Source organism: Mus musculus, chromosome 9 (assembly GCF_000001635.26).
Source record: "Mus musculus strain C57BL/6J chromosome 9, GRCm38.p6 C57BL/6J".
Lineage (NCBI taxonomy): Eukaryota > Metazoa > Chordata > Mammalia > Rodentia > Muridae > Mus > Mus musculus.
In genome coordinates, this window is record NC_000075.6 from 70568834 (window position 1) to 70585916 (window position 17083).

Consider the following 17083-nt stretch of genomic DNA (forward strand, 5'->3'; position numbering starts at 1 on the left):
TGACTCTTTGCTGTCCCTAGGGTGCGTGGAAAGAGAGGCGCTTTATGTTAAGTCCTTCAGCATCTGACTGGGGCTTGTAGGCCCCACTACAAGATAAACAGCTTGAGTACCTGACTTGTAGAAAATGTGATTTATTTTTCATGCATGAAATGCTCTTATTCAGGATAACCCCTCAAGTGGCTAAATTAAAGATTGTTTTCAGTGGGGAGATTATTTTCAAACACATTGCATGTTTATACACAGGTGTCATGGTTTGAACATTTTCCTGTCTCTTGTATTTCTTGGTTTGTCTATGTATTTTAAGGATTATAAGAAAAATGTCTAGGGAGCTCAAGAGAATGCCCAGTGGTTAAGAGCACATACTGATCTTAAAGAGGACTGCAGTGTATACACACACACACACACACACACACACACACACACACAGACACACACAGACGCATGCACAGTTAAAGAGCTAAAACTTCAGCAAAACAAAGTAGTTTAACAGCATTTCTAATTAGCAGAAACTATAGCAATTACTTTTTTTTCAAATTTACTTTTTTAAAATAGCAAATAATTTGTACATCTTCAGTCTATCATGTTGCACCTTTAATAGAATAGCTTGGAAGTGGTATAGTGTTTATTAAATTTATTTAAATTATTGTTTATTAAGTTCTTGGGGAACTAGAGAGCTAGCTGGTGGTTAAGAGTATACAGTGCTCTTTCAAATGACCAGAGTTTGCCTTTCAAGATAAACTAGTAAGCCATACATAAATGGGTTCAGAATTTGAGAATAGCTTATTTTCCCCTTGCTTCCTTGAGCAACCACTCTACCCAAAGCAGCATTCTTTACAAGTGCTGCACTTCAGAGTGTAATCAAGAGCCCAGAGGTAGTGATTTATTTGTTTAAAATTTTAATTGTGTGTTGGTACGTGGGTGTCACAGCACACCTGTGGAAGTTAGAAGATAACTTGTGACGAACCAAGTTTATTAAATTCTTGGGAAACTAGAGAGCTAGCTTGTAGTTAAGAATACGGTCTGCTTTTCCAAAGGACCAGAGTTTGGTTCCTAGTATTCATGGTGGTGGGGAGCTCATAACTGCCTGTGGCTCCAGCTCTGAGGGATTCTGGACCTTAAAGACAACTGAAGTACAGACAGACAGACAGACAGACACACAAATATTAAAACATAAATGAAAAAAGGAATCATGGTATGCAGTATCAGTATACAGGTCGTATTTACATTGCTGTTGGTTTATAATACAAGCATGTGGTCTGGAGCTCAGATCCCAAGCGTTCATGTAAAATCCCAAAGTGATGCACTCCTGGAACTCTGGAGTGCTGAGGTGGGGAGGACAGGATGGCACAGGCAGATCCCTGCAGCTCTCTGGCAAGCCAGTTTAGCTAACTGGTGAGCTCCCCGTGGAAGATCCTGCCTCACCACAAAAGGGAAAGGAAGCGATTGAGGAAAGACACCTGCCATTGACCTAGGCCTCTGTGGATACATGGACCAACACTCTCTTGTGCATATGCACACACGCAAACACACAACATTATTGTTGTTCTCCATGATAAGAAATCTAATTTTGTCTTGCATTGAAAGTTTTGCTTGAAATCTTCTTTCACTGCTAGGCAGGAGGAGTTGGTCGGGTTTTTCCTGGACCTGCGTGCGGTGTGACTCACCTAGACACATGATAAGTGGGGCACACTCTAAAGCTGTTTGACACCTGAAGAATCAGCAGCTGTGCGCCTGGTGCCAGCAGCCTGTTTGACAAGTGCTTCCAGGCTTCTGTTGTACTGTGGCGTGGTAGAAGCAGCACTTACAGGCTTTCCTCCGGTAGCTTTCCCAGCTCACTAAAACCACCTGTGAGTTGAGTGACTGCCGGGCAGTGGTGGCACATGCCTTTAATCCTAGCACTTAGGAGGAAAAGGCAGGGTCTACAGAGTGAGTTCCAAGACAGCCAGGGCTACACAGAGAAACCCTGCTTTGAAAAACGAAAATAAAAAGGAGCTGCGTGAGCAAGGTGTTCCGGGAGCCTCATCTTCTGAGCCTCTTGTGCTGCTTTACCTTCCTGTGGCTTGTGTTGGGAGAGCTTAGCTTGCGAAGCTACCTCAGGAGTCCTAGCAGCGCTTTCTTAATAAAAAAGTTGTTGTTCCCCCTTCTGGCTGTAGACAAGTGGTTTAGTTACTGCTAAGCCCTTACCCTTTCACAGTAGAAACCCACTAAGCTATTTTTTTCTTAAAAAGAAAGACAAAATTCCTTCTCTTCCAAGAAAAGCATCTTGTCACCAAGATAGTTCTGTTTTAAAGCTAGCACATAGTTAAATTTGGGGATATCAAGTATCTTATGTTAAACTTTGTTCTTAAATGGATATGTTCTTTGCTTTGTAGCACAAATACCATTTTACAGTTGGCCATTCGCTAGTGACGTATTAGTGACGGCTTTGAACTTATTTAACAGATCTTTTTCTAGAGAGAGTGATTTGGAGCTGCATCCTGATCATCATCCCTTTTCCTTGTTGAAATGTAGAAAGGGAGGTGGGCTTTGTTTTGTTTTCTTTATTTCTTTATCATGCATCCACTCCATTGCTGGTTATACTTCTAATTCCTTTGAATAATAATATGTTAAAAGTATGGCTGAACGCTGGGCATGGTGGCGCACGCCTTTAATCCCAGCACTCAGGAGGCAGAGGCAGGCGGATTTCTGAGTTCGAGGCCAGCCTGGTCTACAAAGTAAGTTCCAGGACAGCCAGGGCTATACAGAGAAATCCTGTCTCGAACCCCCCCCCCCCCAAAAAAAAAGCCAACCAACCAACCAAAACCCAAAAAGTATGGCTGATAGGCTGGTAAGATGGCTCAGTGGGTAAAGGTGCTTGCTGCCAAGCATACCCACTGGAATTTGATCTCCATGGTAGAAGAAGAAAATAAAAACTGACTCCTGCAGGCATATTCATGTGGGTGCTGGCTTTCTCATTGCCTTCCCACTAATGTAATATTAAAAAGGTTCTTTAAAAAGTATGAACTGAGTGCCATAAAGAATTTTATTGACAGCTCTTAGTACAAGTAAGGTTTGGATTATATTAACTAGTTAATGTGGTTAATGAAATGATATCCTTACTGAGAGATTTGCCTCTTTTTATAGAGTTATATATAGTAGAAGGCTGCTCCGTAGTTCTAAATGGGTCTGAGTTTTGATTGGAACATATTTGCATATGATATGTGTCTTTAATCAATATTTTTAAATTATCTACTAGTTTAATTTGATTAACTTTGTGCTGTTAAAATATAGTTCTCTGTGAGTTTATTTTACATTTGATTATTCTTTGAATTTCAGGATGGTGAGGAAGAAGAAAATGAGAAAGGTATGTTTGATGCTAAGTAGAGTTTCAAGTTTATGGACATGTAGAAAAGCAAATTATATGAAAATAAACATTCCTTATTTGAAATCTTATTTTAAAATAGTTTCTTTTCAAATTACCAATTTAGTGAATTAAGTTAGCTTCTTAATTTTCCAATTGGTTTTGGTTTTCTTTTGAGCACAAGTTATACCCTATACATATCAGTTACTGTAGTGAACAATACCATTTTTCACTGTAGATTTAGTGATTTAATAGATTCAAAATCACTGTAGATTTAAAAAAAAACTTATAGCATACGGTAAGTAGATTTCGTGTTTAAGACTGACACTGCAGTAACTCATATGTGCTTATTGGAGTTTTATGACTCTGAATTTTGTACTAGTCCTAAGAATGGTGAATAACCAGAAAACTGGCTTTTGTTTGCTACTTAGAGAAACTTTCATATGATTTTCTGACATGTTTAGTGTCTTGGGAAACTATCCTATCCAATGTAATCACAGGACAACAGTAGCAATGTATGAGGTCACTATGAGGTTGAGTTCTTGGACAGAAGTCACATTATCTTAATTGGACTAGAAAGGACGTGGAACAGGCTCCTCAGCCAGGCAGAATTAAAAGCCTCGAAGCAAGGATGGAATAAAGCTACTGACTGCAAATCTCACATGCCTGCGGTCTCCTCTCTCTGGGAATGCAAGATACCTTTGCAAACAGTCATTGCAGACTACCTGGACAGGATGCAGATAGCAAGCAGCCACTCTCCTAGATGTCATGGAGGAGCTCCTCGGAGTCCACCAGAGCAGTCTTGCATTTGATTCTGGACTACCCAGGGATGAAGAGTGAAAAAGATGGGGCCTGGGAATACTCTGAAGACCAATGTCCTCAGACTGTGACCTTCCAGGAAGTCACCAAGGAGCTCCCAAGGTCACAAGGATTAAATCCCAAGATGAGCTGAACATTGAAAACAAATCTACATATCTCTCACTCTCCCACAGAGGAAAGCAATTCAGATACCATCAACATAAGCAGAGATGGAGAGCTGACTCCCGAGGATGGATCCTCTCTCACTGTTGTTGTTTTGATGTTTGTATGTAGAGATCATTTCCCCCCGAAGAATAAGTGATCTTAGGTAAAGGATTGTGTATGTTAGTTAATCCCTGTGTCCCCCAACCCTCCATCAGTGCTAATGACTGGCTTTATATTTTCTAGGTCCTATTCTAGCTTATGAATGTGAAATTGTTTAAACTTCTTGTTTTGCCATATTTATTCCTGTTAAATCCTCTTAGATATAGCAGGTTCTGGTGATGGCACACAAGAAGTATCTAAACCTCTTCCTTCAGAAGGGAGCCTAGCTGAGGCTGATCACACAGCTCATGAAGAGATGGAAGCTAATGCGACTGGGAAAGAAGCTGAGGATGACAACATCTCGGTCACAATCCAGGCTGAAGATGCCATCACTCTGGATTTTGATGGTGATGACCTCCTAGAAACAGGTAAAAATGTGAAAATTACAGATTCTGAAGCAAGTAAGCCAAAAGATGTGCAGGACGCCATTGCACAGAGCCCGGAGAAGGAAGCCAAGGATTATGAGATGAACCCGAACCATAAAGATGGTAAGAAGGAAGACTCCGTGAAGGGTGAGCCTGTCGAGAAGGAAGCCAGAGAAAGTGCTAAGAAAGCAGAATCTGGAGACAAAGAAAAGGATACTTTGAAGAAAGGGCCCTCGTCTACAGGGGCCTCTGGTCAAGCAAAGAGGTTTGTTTTTCTATGTCAGTTCTTTACGATACTGAAATTCCAGCATTCAATAAGATCGCGCTACATTAAGGGGGTGGCTTCAAGACCATGTACAATAATTAGTGTCTTATGATCCTGCCTAGAGTATTTTTGACCGTCATAAGTTATTTTTTTTAAAAAAATCAAGATCTTCATAATATGCAGTGTCCTGAGTGCATTGTCGAATTGTCAGCACATTTGGTTATTTTTGTTTTTTTGTTTGTTTTTTTTTTTTTGGTTTCATTTTGTTTTTTTTTTTTTGGTTTTTTTTTGTTGTTTTTTTTTTCAAATTGACAATTTTTGTGTTTTATTTTTAAAAACCCTTGTGATGGTGGTTAATGAGCAACTGTCAGTCCTAAGAACACAAAGTGAAGTCAAGCCCCAGCCCTGAAATCTGGAGAAGATGGCCATATATCCACTGAATAGGATTGCCAGAAAACCTAGATCTTCAGGCATCTTGGGCAAAATCAGTTCAAGAATCCTAAGGGAGCCATTTCAAGTAGCCTACTGTAGGCCTTGGAGTTGTCCATGTGTATGAGTAGAACCCGTTTTGCAATGCTGTCAATATCAAGCTGTTTGGGTTTTGTTTTGTTTTTTGTTTTCAATTTTCTTCTGGTGATTTGCTTCTTTAGCTCTTCAAAGGAATCTAAAGACAGCAAGACATCATCTAAAGATGACAAAGGTAACAATGTTTTTTCTATTTATTTCATGATAACTTCACAAACTTCCCAGCAAAAGCATTAGTTGTCTGTGTCTCCTTTGACATTTAGTCTTTAGAACTCTGTTGAGAAGACACAAGTTTCAATAACCTTTAACTGGTAGCATTAAAACAATTTTAGCAAGCCCTGTCATTTAAAACTTTATCCTTTACTTACTTTGTAAACTCATAAGAACATGAGAGATTATAGAAGTGTTTTTAGTTACAGTGAGTTCAGAACATCAGTCATGACCACATCTCTTTCCCTGCTCTGTTTAGGATGAAACTTATATTATGAATATACTTGTGTATATTTATGGATTCCTCTACTAACATTTGCTAGTACTTAATTCTTTCAATTAGGATATACTTCTATACATAGGAAGTGTATAGTATTTAAATGTTTCAGAGTTCACTTCCTAATTTGACTTATTTTGTGTTGGTGTTTGTCTTACATAGAGAAATACTTTTATGTTCAATTCCTGTATGATCTGAGGAACCATTTTTAAAAGTTTTATATAATTGTACATGGTACTATGTTACATAAGAACCTTTATACTAGTGTATGTTGTTCCTTGAGCATATCCCCCTATACTCCTGCAGGGAGCATATCTTATTGCTGCTTGTTATTTGGAGCTAACTCATTATCTTGTGCTCATGAGCAATATGACTTCATGTTGTATCTCTCCTATGATGGCTTTTAGAGCATTTGATTTCTAAAAAAGCATCCTAAAAGAACATGCTTTGCTCTTAAGCACTGCCAAATCTTAGTCTCTCCTGAATGTCAGAGGAGGGTTTCATGCTTTGCTGTGCTTGTTTCATTGGTATGTTTTCATAGTTAGAAGTTATTACTGACTTGACTCAGTAACTATAACTGCAATATCTTGTCCTTTATAGTTAGAGTTCATGGAAAAGATGCAAAGGTTTATCCTTTAAATTGAGAAACTTAGTAATTTTGGTTAAGTGGTGCCTTCTTTCCTGTTCCTTTTCCTGTAATTTAGGTAAGTACCCAGGCCCAAGTATTGCTAGTTACTGTAGATATACAAACTTCTGTGTTACACGGCATAAAATTAAACATTCTGATGACTGTCCTTAAGAATTTTCAGGGTTTGAGTCATCTGCATTGTTTCTCTGTAGAAGCCTGCACGGGGCAGCTTTCCCGTTGTTGGATTTATCTCATGGGATTTTAAAGCTCTCAGATGTTTACTCTCCCTCTTTTTGCACATGAAAGCATGGCATTTTAGACATTGCTTTCTGTATCACAGCACTAAAGGAAGAAAGCACTGCTGGCGCTAAGTAACTTATGTGCGTCATACACTTACACGTGTGAGCCATATCTGTGTGGAGACAGTTCAGAAAAGCTGTGATCATGCCCCTAGTCTTAAGTTATTTTGAGGTGTCTATTCTTGCTGAAATGATTATTTTAGAAGGTTGTTTCTAACTTAGGTCTAGAGTTAATAAACTACCTGTGATTCCCACGAAGGTGGCCATAAGTACTGCAGCACTTGGGAGGCAGAGGCAGGCAAATCTCTGAGGTCAAGGCCAAACCTGGTCTACAGTGAGTTCCAGGAGAGCCAGGGTTACATAGGGAAATCCTTTCTCAAAAAACTAAAACAAATATACAAGCAAAAACCCCAAACAAAAACAGGAAAAGAAAACGAGGGTGAATTATTAGAATGTTTGTTCCCCACTCTGGATCTACCCTTTTTTTTCTTTCCCATTTCTCAGAACTTTTAGTGTCCATGACTGCTGTCCGACCCTAGAGCAGTCTGCTCATTGCCATAGGGTAGCTTCCAGACACCTCAATTCAGTGTAATGGTTTGAGGACAGGTTGTTAACATTTGTTACAAAATAACAAAAAAATAAGGAATTTTCACTCACTTTGTGTTATAATTCATGTAACAGGGAATGCACAAATATTTATTCTTACTCTTTGATTTTCATAATGGTAAGTTTGTAAGAGTTTGAGTATTGTAATGTTTACTATCAAAATTTAAATGAGAAAAGATTTCATAATGGAAGCTTGTGAGCCTTGTAGGCCACTGCAGGCACTTAAGCTTCTGGTGTGAAATCTGTCCTAGGGAGCACAGGCAGTGCTGGTGGGAGCAGTGGAAGCTCAACCAAGAACATCTGGGTCAGTGGACTGTCTTCTAATACCAAAGCTGCTGATTTGAAGAACCTCTTTGGCAAATATGGAAAGGTACATTCTTTTTACTTTTTAATATTCAAAACAGTTACATAAATATATTCTCTCTATATAATACTTTTTAAAGTTTTTAGATTGATTTATCTTATTTTATGTGTATGAGTGTTTTGTTTGCATGATTTCTTTGTACCAGGTGTGTGTCTGATCAGAAGAGGTCCTTGAAATGGGAGTTATGGACAGCTGTGAGCTCCCATATGGGTGCTGGGAATTGGACCTGGGTCCTCTGCCAGAATAGCAAGTGTTTGCAGCAGCTGAGCCATCTCTCTAGGCCTGTAGTCTATATATTTTTGTATCTCTGAGTCTTGGATGTCTTTGAGTTCCAAGTGTATACTCATTTTAGCTAAGAACTGAGTTTTACTTATCATGATGAAAAGGATCTGGCAGATACTGAGACTATTTAGTCATCCTGGAAATATAAGAAGCTGGAATTAGGTAGTGGAATCTATAAACTGCAGAGGAAGCACATATTCTTATTGTGGAGGTTCTTAGCCACTAAAGAGGAGAATGGAAAACTCTGTGTTTTATTGCTGATCATGGGACTGACTACCATTCTCAATGTTTTCTGTCTGACCCCCTTAAGAACCTACTTTGCTTAGATGACTTTTCTCTTCTCTTCTCTTCTCTTCTCTTCTCTTCTCTTCTCTTCTCTTCTCTTCTCTTCTCTTCTTTTCTTCTTTCTTTCTTTCTTTTTTTAAAAGATTTATTTATTTTATGTATGTAAGTACACTGTAGCTGTACAGATTGTAAGCCTTCATGTGGTGAATTTTTAGGACCTTTTCTTGCTCCAGTCAGCCCGGCTCCACCATGTGGTTGCTGGGATTTGAACTCAAGACCTTCGGAAGAGCAGCCAGTGCTCTTACCCACTGAGCCATCTTGCTAGCCCACTTAGATGACTTTCTAATTAAAGATGTAAAAGCCTCTAAATAATCAATTAAACAGGTTTTGAAATGTTAATGCGCTCTGTGTGTGTGTGTGTGTGTGTGTGTGTGTGTGTATGTATGTGTGTGTTCGCAGGCGCACACGTGGGCTCCCTAACAGTAAAGAGAACAATTACAGAACACTCAGCCAATAGATAATGCTGTGCTACCACTGGCCTGCATCTCAATGCAGTCACATCTTTTTTATTTCTTATTTTTTTTAAAGATTTATTTATTTTATGTATTTGAGTACACCGTTGCTTTCTTCAGACACACCAGAAGAAGGCATCAGATCCCATTACAGATGGTTGTGAGTCATCATGTAGTTGCTGGGAATTGAACTCAGGACCTCTGGAAGAGTAGTTGGTGCTCTTAACCTCTGAGCCATCTCTCCAGGCCCAGTCATATCTTTCTATTCAAAAATATCTACTAAAATCTTCATCCTCCGTGGAAACATCATAGTTTTTTTTTTTTTTTTTAACCTTGCTCTACTTACTGCTAGCTATTTGAGAGTAGAGATCTTACCCTACTTGTGTGCATATGGTAGACTTTAAATGCTTATCAAATTAATAACCAGTACTGGTTATCAGAATGACAGTCCCATAATCAACTGTGGCATATGTTGTGTTCTGTTTCAGTTATGTGCTTAGAGAGAATGCAAACCAGTGCTTTATTTAGTGTTGACACTTGTCAGGATAGAAACTGCTAAGAATATCATCTACATGATGGCAAGACTGTGGACGCAGGTTCCTAAGGGCAAAACAGCTTTTCTTAAAACTTAGACAAAGCTTACAGCTTCTAGCAATCCACCACAAGCCCTGCCTAAATTCCCTCTACCTCCTGTCAGTATATGTTTCTTCCCTCTTCAGTCCCGGATCAGCCCTGCTTTCTAACTCTCCGTCCCGCTTGGACACTCGGGTTGATGTTGATCGCCTTACAGTTCTTGGTGTGTAGTCTAAGTCTGCCTTTTTTCCTTTTCTTTTCTCTTCTCCTTTCTTCTCTTTTCTTTCCTCTTTATTCATTTTTGAAATTTAAAGTGATTCAAAAGAAAGAGTACAGGCTTCTGTAGAGCGTCTGCTAACACGTCTGCTGTGTAACACGTCTGCTGTGTAACACGTCTGCTGTGTAACACGTCTGCTGTGTAACACGTCTGCTGTGTAACACGTCTGCTGTGTAACACGTCTGCTGTGTAACACGTCTGCTGTGTACTGTCCATGAGAGGTTCAGGTTGTGCCCACAGTGAGCACATTGGTCCAGATCCACTCTCTTCCTGTTCATTTTTGTACTATTTTCTTTATTGATGTCGTTTGTTTGGGCTGTATATTTGGGTAGAGGTAATATGTACTTAAAATATTCAAGGGAATTACTTTACAGGGTAGATTTTGGTCACAAAAATATGAGCGGACAGAATGATTCCCATAGTGTATCTTCACTACCCTTTAATCTGAGTGGTCCTTGTCCTTGTCTCCTGTGGGGTGTGCACAACGGTGCAGTTCTGAGTGTAATCTAATCTTACAGGTTCTAAGTGCAAAGGTAGTTACAAATGCTCGAAGTCCTGGGGCAAAATGCTATGGCATCGTAACCATGTCTTCAAGCACAGAAGTGTCCAGATGTGTTGCACATCTCCATCGCACAGAGCTGCATGGACAACTGATTTCTGTGGAGAAAGTAAGTAAGACTAATTTTTCAAAAAAGGGGAAATTAACAAGAGGCCTAATCCAAAAATCTGAAGTAAAACTGTTTGAGTCTTATCAGTGGTCAAAGTTTTTGATTTTGGTGCATTTCAGAGTTCTTGGTTAGGATGCTCAACAGAGAAAGTGGATGCAGATACCTGTATTCTAAACCAACAGGGACCGTGGTTACAGATACCTGAAGCCCAAAGTGAGGGACAGCGTTTGTCCAAGTAGTTCAGACACGAATAGTCAACTTGTCTCAGTCTAAAGCTTTCTCTGCTTTGAATGATAGTGCATGGCTATAATTCCAGAACTTGGGAGGGAGAAAGAAAAATCGTGAGTTTAAGACTACTATGACCTACAAAGTGAGATCCAAACTTGCCCAAGGCCGTCCTTACAAGTGCTAAGATTACAGTCATGTGTGGCTGTGCCCAGCTCAACTCCCATTTATATAATGTAACTCTAAAGCTTACAAGTTTTAAAAGCATTTATATATTTTTGTTTAAATCTTTCAGGTCAAAGGTGATCCTTCTAAGAAAGAAATGAAGAAAGAAAATGATGAGAAGAGTAGCTCACGGAGCGCTGGTGATAAAAAGAACGCGAGTGATCGGAGTGCCAAGTAAGGCTGACCGATAGCTCTCCAGTAAGACTGGCTTCTGATAGACACATGACTGCTTGGTACATAGCAAAAGTAGTTATTCTGTTTTTTTGTCTTGAATGATATGGTCAGGACACAAGCATCTATTAAAAAAGAAGAGAAAAGGTCATCTGAGAAATCAGAAAAAAAAGAAAGCAAAGATACTAAGAAAATAGAGAAAGATGAGAAGAACGACGATGGTCCAAGTGGGCAGACTTCAGAGTCCCTGAAAAAGAGTGAAGAGAAGAAGCGGATAAGTACGTCATGTGCCCTTCCTTCCCTCGGCCCTCCCAGCTCTGCTGCTGCTTGTTTGCAGTTCAGAAGGGACTAGTCTCAGATGTTGTTAGAACTGGGAGTAGAAAAGGGGATTTATAGACCAAGTTTTCCCTTCCTGCTACAAGGACATATTCATATTCCTGGCTGTACCCTTAAGTCTTAATTGACTTGGGTTTGGGATGTAGGTCCCCCTCCCCCAAATGAGCAGTGGTCATTGATTTGTAATATCTTACTGAGTTAGGATCTTTTGGAGTTATTGAAAGTATTTAATTGTAATTGTAAAGATTATTGTAATGTGTTTGCATTTAAGTTAGAATAGGTATTTTTATATCAGGTGAAAATACAATTTTATTCAATATGCTGCTTTTCAACAATATTTTGTAGTGTAGCCATTTGTTTATCTAAAGTTGTTTTTTTTTTTTTTTTTTTTTAGGTTCAAAGAGTCCAGGACATATGGTGATACTAAACCAAACCAAGGGAGATCATTGTAGGCCGTCAAGAAGGGGCAGATATGAGAAAGTGAGTCTTCAGACAAAGCTTCTACTGTTTGACCTGTTTCCAAAAGCTGTTGTCATCAAGCTATTTTGAAAGATAAAGTTTAAGTTTTTAAAAGAAAATATTTCTAGTTATTTGGACTTTAGAAAATGTTTGCTGATTTTATTTTTTATTTATGTGTATGTGTTTTCATGAGCTTGTGTGCGCTTTGTGCATGCAGGATCCCACACTCTAACTCCTGCGTGCCAGAAAGTTCATGTGAGGTGCTCTGTGCTATTGGGAACCAAACCTGAGTCCTCTGCTAGTGCAGTAAAGACTTGCAACCACGGAAACCGCTGAGTCACCTTTCTAGTTCCCTTCATTTGAACTTTTAAAATGACTAGTGAAACCTAAAGTATGGAACCTCAGATCTGTTTAATTATTCTAGTCGTCTTATGTTTGTTTTTTCTTCTATAGGGTCATGGAAGAAGCAAAGAAAAGGAGAGGGCTAGCCTAGATAAAAAAAGAGACAAAGACTACAGAAGGAAAGAGATCTTGCCTTTTGAAAAGATGAAGGAACAAAGATTGAGAGAACATTTAGTTCGTTTTGAAAGACTGAAACAAGCAGTGGAATTCAGAAGGTAGGAGGAGCGTTTTTGACACCTGCTCTTAACATGCGTCTTTAGCTATAATCCAGCCTGCTAGGGATTGTACCCCTAGAAGACTGATTGTCATTCTAAGGAAGTGAAGGTATGACCTAATGATTTAAGTTTGCATAGCGCTCCACTATTTGCAAAATCCTTTTTTGTTTGTTATCTCCAACTCAGTCCTGTAAAGTTAATTAAGCCCGCTATGTAATACTAAAACACAGAGGCCTGCAGAGGCTAAGTGACTCTTCCAATGCAATGAGCTAATGAGTGGCAGAGTCAGGACTCAGATCCAAGTCTTACTCCAAGTCCAGTGCTCTTTCCTCTATTTCAAAGCTGCTGCCATAAAAATTATGTCTTAAAGGAGGAGATAACTTCCAGATAGTATCAGAGTAAGCTACAGAGTTGAACTGCTGTCACGGTTTGAGGGGACCTTCAAGGTTCTTTGCATTAGTTTCTAAGTGAAGGCTAGTTGCTCTGTGAGCTTTAGTGCAGTCCCTACTCTGTCCCCATTGAAACATACCAAAAACCAAAAATAGATGCTTCCATTCTTAGTGCCAATATCAACAAACCCACCAGAATTCCAGGTCATATCCACATTCCTGGGTTTGGATACCACATGAAATATTGAGAGCATATTTCATTGTGTGCTTTTAATCTGTTAAATCTGCCTAGCACAGAGTTCACTCATGTCTCAGATGTTAGGAATTTTAAAAGCTGCAGGTTAGGAATAAAGCCATTGCCTATGGCTAAAGAAAATGGTTCGTTGCAAAACACACCTTCATCAACACTTCAGCATGCACTAGTACATCTAGCCCAGTGACCCTTTTAAAGTAAAATGTTAAAGTGTGCCCTTTTCACTTCCTGGGGAAAAATGTATAGTTTATCTGCTTATAATCAATGTAATGATTTAGCAGTAATATAAAAAAGAAAATGATTTGTAATGTGTGTGTATACACACATATAGTATATATGTATATATATAAATGTTTAGATGTGTAGAAGATATATTGAACTAGTCAGATGTTTGTATTTTATTAGACTCACTAAGTATGTGAAAGCTACAGATATAGGCGGATATTTTTGTGTGTGTGTGTGTTGTATTGGTGAGTCATGTACCAATAGAAGTGTTCCAGGAGAAATGAGGGAATTTAAACATGATTTCTGAAATGCTAACAAATCTTGAGTAAAGCCCTCAACAAAATATAATCCCTCCCCTTTAAAAAAAGTAAATTTTGAGTTGTGTTATTGAAAAATTTATATAAACCTGTGCTGAAGCAAATAAACAAGCCAACCATTTATTAAAAATAGTTAAATATTAGACTACCTTTTAAAGGCATTTGTTCTTTCTCAAGGGCACAGCTGTCCACTGTGGCATAGGAGAGGGTTTAAGAGTATTAGTTAATCTCTGCTCTGTAGCTTGTGTTCTTTGGTCTGTAAAACTGCACTGAGTGCATACACCGAGTGGTGTAGAATTCTTGGTCTCTACACACCGAATGGTAGTAACAGACTACCAACTTCTTGTTCAGTTAAAATGCCACGTCAGATTTTAAGGGAATAGCACTGACCCTTCGAGAATACTGAATTACTAAAGCAAATATGCATGTGTGCAAGAAATATAAAAGCTGCTTACCTGGGGTCAAGAAGTAAAGAAAAAGCATTAAGCAAGGTCCACTATGTGTTTGTACTAAATTGCCTTTGACTAAAAAGCATGGTCCCTGCACCCGTCTACTGTAGCAGCCTTTCAGCACGTCGTCTGCTCTAGAACATCTGTTACAATTGCCTGTGATTATGATGCCAAGCTATTGGAATAAAGTATATACTTTATGTTAGGAGATAATGATATATGGTAGATTTTAGAAATTTTCTGTGGAAAATAATTGATAAAAGTGAGCCAGTTTTGATGGCACACACCTATAATCTTAGTACTTGGAGACAGAGGCAAGAGGTTTGCCACAAGTTCAATGCCAGCCTGGTCTAAATAGTGAGTTTGAGGCCAGACAGAGCTACATAGTGAGACTCTGTCACAGAAAAAAAAAAAAAAAAAAAAAAAAACCAGAAGAAAAATTGTAGTTTTATAAATGTATATACATTTTAAAAATGTCAATTATTGGGGGTTGGGGATTTAGCTCAGTGGTAGAAAGGCCCCGGGTTTGGTCCTCAGCTCTGGGAAAAAAAAATGTCAATTATGGGTTTTTACTATGGTGGTATTTTCATTTAACTAAATTATCTAATAGGCAAATAGTGTATAAAATTTAGCTGCTTAGTGGACACTCCTATAAATATAATACTGGAATATGTTTAAAGTTTTATTTTGCGTTCTTTCCAATTACATTAAAATTATTAAGATTAATGTGGGATTTAAAATTGCCAATCACGAGGAAAAATTCAAATTCAAAGCTATTATTTTTCACACAGTGCTAGCATAATTTAAGTATTTCTAAATACTGATTTTTGTTAGACGAAAAGAGATTGCAGAAAGAGAGCGTCGAGAGCGTGAACGCATTAGAATAATTCGTGAACGGGAAGAACGGGAACGCTTACAGAGAGAGAGAGAGCGCCTAGAAATTGAAAGGCAAAAACTAGAGAGAGAGAGAATGGAACGCGAACGCTTGGAAAGGGAACGCATTCGTATTGAACAGGTGCAGTCAGAAAATCTTTTCATCTTGAACAACTCACCTTTGCAAACCCTGTCATTTTTTTGCCCTCCAGTTTGCTTTACTTCCTGTAAAGCTCCTGTAGCTCCGAATGAGCACTGAAGTGCCCCTGACACTAGTTAAGTGTGCTGAATGGCGACTTCCTTGTTGATTGCAAGTAGCCTGTAGCTCTGCAGTATAATGGCAGCCTAATAGTACGAGCATAGGACTGAGTCCAGAGTAGTTGTAATCCAGGCTCTGTCACCACCCCAGACTTAGAAAAAAAAAAAATAACAAGTAAGTCCTTACCCAAGGCTGGAAGAAAACAATGCCTCTCTGCATAGTTGCCACCCAGGGCTTAAGGCACTTAAGAAAACCTAGTTTACTCGTTCCTTTTAGGTGCTTTTGCTTAAGTCAATTTATTAAATGACCTCTGACCCTCCCCCACACGCTCACCAGTCTCCGCCCCTCAGCCCTGTTCTTTTGCTGTCACCCAACAGTAGCTGTAGTCTAGATGACTCAAATGTAATGTATGTGTCCCAGGTATGTGCTCTAGCTGGTGCTTCTTTGCGATGGCTTCTCAGCCCAGATGCACACTTACCTTCTGTCTTTACTTTGTATCTGGTTCCTTCCCGTGTGTCTGAAGGAGCGGCGCAGGGAAGCTGAAAGGATTGCTCGGGAGAGAGAGGAGCTCAGAAGGCAGCAGCAGCAGCTTCGCTATGAACAAGAAAAAAGGAATTCTTTGAAACGCCCACGTGACGTAGACCATAGGTAGCTGCTTCCTTTCTTCTTTCTCGGTCTGGCGTGCGCTAGCAGACAGGAGCGGTCTGCTTTCTCTAGCTTGCCTCTTCTCACACCAGATGACTTCTTATTAAAACTGGAGCGACACAGACATAATCAGGGTTGATAGTTCTCAAAGTCAGGCCTTTAAAATACTTACCAAGGCAGAGAATAAACAAATGGAAGTCATGAATTGGTGTGTTTATATTCATGCTTCCTTGGTAGAGTTTAAAATATAATTTTTTAATATAGTTTTCTTAGTACAAGTTCTGAGCACTTTAGATTTTTGTTTGTTTTTTGTTTTAGTGGAGAAATGGGTGCTCTGGTCTTCTCCAGCGTCTGTGAGGGTCACAGTTGCTGAGGCTAAGGATGCAGCTCGGTCTTGGGGTACTTCCCTTTCATGAGACAGGTCCGGGGTCATCCCCTGCACTTTAAGGGGAAAAAGGAATAACTGATAACTGCTGCTTAGAATCCGTTATGACACGATGTCAGGAGTTTCCTCTTTTTTTGTTTGAAGATGTAAGAACAGGAAGTTTAGGCTAGAAAGATGACCTAGTGGGCAGAGTGACTGCTGGGCAAGCATGAGATCTGTGTTTATATCCCCAGCACCCATGGAAAAAGATGAGTGCAGAAGTATGTGCCTGTAATCCTAGCTTTGAAGAGGCAGACAGGCAGATATCCCTGGAGCTCTCGGGACAACCAGTCTAGTTCATTCAGTGAGCTCCAGGTTCAGTGAGAGATTCTGTCTTAAGAAGTAAGGTGGAGGCAGCCACATGACCCACACGCACAGGTGTGTGTACCCAGACACACATTTACATGTGTGCACACACAAAAAACCGACAGTGTTTCAATACTTTCCTCCTCATATTTATGACACGGGATTTAACAGCTAGTTCTGTCCCTGCTACTCACTGTTGTATCTTGAGTTTAGTAGCCTTTTATGTTGTTGACTGTTCCAACATATCTATGAATCCAAAAGAACGCTGTTTGGTAATTATCAAATAATTTATATAAATGAGCAAAAATTTCT

The 17083-nt window shown here is 39.3% G+C and overlaps 1 protein-coding gene across 19 annotated transcripts in view; it reads left to right on the forward strand.

Annotated features, from left to right (window-relative positions):
• The window catches only part of Sltm (SAFB-like, transcription modulator), a 50061-nt gene that overhangs the window by 26657 nt on the left and 6321 nt on the right, over window positions 1-17083 (forward strand). For 8 of the 19 annotated variants that reach the window (XM_006511349.4, XM_006511350.4, NM_025690.4 and 5 more), the window contains 11 exons: window positions 3316-3343; window positions 4624-5092; window positions 5743-5792; window positions 7889-8007; window positions 10449-10598; window positions 11119-11222; window positions 11334-11497; window positions 11950-12035; window positions 12468-12631; window positions 15099-15279; window positions 15920-16044. In XM_006511349.4, coding sequence (XP_006511412.1) covers window positions 3316-3343; window positions 4624-5092; window positions 5743-5792; window positions 7889-8007; window positions 10449-10598; window positions 11119-11222; window positions 11334-11497; window positions 11950-12035; window positions 12468-12631; window positions 15099-15279; window positions 15920-16044 — 1640 coding nt within the window. Of the gene's footprint in view, window positions 1-3315; window positions 3344-4623; window positions 5093-5742; window positions 5793-7888; window positions 8008-10448; window positions 10599-11118; window positions 11223-11298; window positions 11498-11949; window positions 12036-12467; window positions 12632-15098; window positions 15280-15919; window positions 16045-17083 lie in introns of those variants that run through there. The other 11 variants (XM_006511351.4, NM_026337.2, XM_030244496.1 and 8 more) reach the window with 6 other exon arrangements.